The sequence below is a fragment of the Poecilia reticulata genome, unplaced genomic scaffold (assembly GCF_000633615.1).
Source record: "Poecilia reticulata strain Guanapo unplaced genomic scaffold, Guppy_female_1.0+MT scaffold_159, whole genome shotgun sequence".
Lineage (NCBI taxonomy): Eukaryota > Metazoa > Chordata > Actinopteri > Cyprinodontiformes > Poeciliidae > Poecilia > Poecilia reticulata.
Genome location: NW_007615017.1, coordinates 242,971 through 244,505, shown reverse-complemented (window position 1 = coordinate 244,505; position 1,535 = coordinate 242,971). Strand labels below are relative to the sequence as shown.

General features: G+C 53.0%; 2 protein-coding genes across 3 annotated transcripts in view; one reads left to right on the top strand and one right to left on the bottom strand.

Moving 5' to 3' along the window:
* The window catches only part of LOC103460033 (transmembrane protein 87A-like), a 10,166-nt gene that overhangs the window by 3,381 nt on the left and 5,250 nt on the right, over positions 1–1,535 (top strand). Inside the window, exons 6-8 of one of the 2 annotated variants that reach the window (XM_017303070.1) lie at positions 275–374; positions 780–873; positions 1,305–1,373. In XM_017303070.1, the coding sequence (XP_017158559.1) occupies positions 275–374; positions 780–873; positions 1,305–1,373 (263 nt within the window). Of the gene's footprint in view, positions 1–274; positions 375–779; positions 874–990; positions 1,069–1,304; positions 1,374–1,535 lie in introns of both variants that reach the window. The other variant, XM_017303069.1, reaches the window with a different exon arrangement.
* The window catches only part of LOC103460032 (uncharacterized protein in mobD 3'region-like), a 1,426-nt gene continuing 1,273 nt past the window's right edge, over positions 1,383–1,535 (bottom strand). Inside the window, exon 2 of the mRNA XM_008401995.1 lies at positions 1,383–1,527. Within this exon, the coding sequence (XP_008400217.1) occupies positions 1,399–1,527 (129 nt within the window). The 3' untranslated portion in view covers positions 1,383–1,398. The remainder of the gene's footprint in view (positions 1,528–1,535) is intronic.

Sequence of the window (1,535 nt, the reverse complement as noted above, 5' to 3'; positions counted from 1 at the left end):
TAGCCTGTTAGCCAGGTATCATGTCAGCCTGTTAGCCAGGTAGCCTTTTAGCCAGGTATCATGTCAGCCTGTTAGCCTGGTGTCATGTCAGCCTGTTAGCCTGCTAGCCAGGTAGCCTGTTAGCCAGGTAGCCTGCTAGCCAGGTAGCCTGCTAGCCAGGTAGCCTGCTAGCCAGGTAGCCTGCTAGCCAGGTAGCCTGCTAGCCAGGTAGCCTGCTAGCCAGCGTCTCCTCCTCCTGGTTCTACCTCCTGAGCTGTCATGTGTCCTCCTGCAGTCCAGGGGGCGGTGGTGTTTGCTGAGGTGCTTTCGGCCGTGAAGCGGACCCTGGCCAGAGTTCTGGTGATCATCGCCAGTCTGGGATACGGAATTGTCAAGTGAGTCCAGCTGCTGCTGCCATCAGAGAACAGTGATCCCAGCAGTACAACAGAACCAGACCTGGAGAGAATGGGTCGCCCAGAACCACTTCCTAGCCGGTTCAAGGTTCTGACAGCATGTACTTATTAACATGTCTCAGAGATCAAAAGGAAGGAGAAGCCTGCTGATGGATCCACCGGGTTCTCTCCTGAACTTCCTCTTGTCCTGCATAGAGGATCTTCGCAGTGAGATGCCTCACTCTGCCCACTCACAGAAATCTGTTTTAATTACATAAGAGAAACAAACTCAGTGTTTTGCATCCAGAGTTGAAGTTACAGATGCTTTAAGTTTCATGATTCCCAGATTTGTGTGTATTTTCTTTATTTCTAAGCTACCATGACCTTTAACCCTGTGACCTTTCTCAGGCCCAGGCTGGGTGCCCTGCTGCACAGAGTGGTCGGCGTCGGCCTGCTCTACCTGCTCTTCTCCATCATCGAGGGAATCCTGCGGGTCCACACGGTGAGTCCTGATGAGCCCTGTTGGCTCGGCTTCTAGCCCGCTGGCCAGGTTCTGTTGGACCTGTTGTGGCCCGGTTCTGGCCCGGTTCTGGCCCGGTCTAACCCGTGTGCTCTGCAGGATCGGGGGAACGATGACCGGAGCCTGATAGTGTGTGACGTGGTTCTGGCTCTGACCGACTCCTGCGTTGTCTGGTGGATATCCTTACAGCGTCAGAACCTTCAGTCATGATCGAATCTCGTTTCGGTGTTTGATTCGTTATGTCTGGCTGGACTGAACTCCAGGTTCAGAGCTCTAATCTGAAAACCGAGAAGAAGAAAAGCCTCGGGGAACCAGTCAGCGACTGATTTAGCTTCTTTCTACTCATTTTCTCTCATCCTCCCTTCCTTTTCCTCCTTTATTCTCTCATTTATCTCCTCCTCCTTTGTCTTCAGGCTGAAGATGATGTTGTTCTTCTGGCTGCTATTCCTCTGGCTGTGCTCGACTCTGCCCTCTGCTGGTGGATATCCGCTACTGGACCTTTCCTTTTTAGCTGTAGGGAATCTTGCTGCCTGTTCTGTCTGCTGGTTCCCCAGCTGTGATGGCGTCCTCCATGTTGGTGTCCTCCATCATGGCGTCCTCCATGAGGGCGTCCTCCATGTTGTTGGCGTCCTCCATGTTGTTGG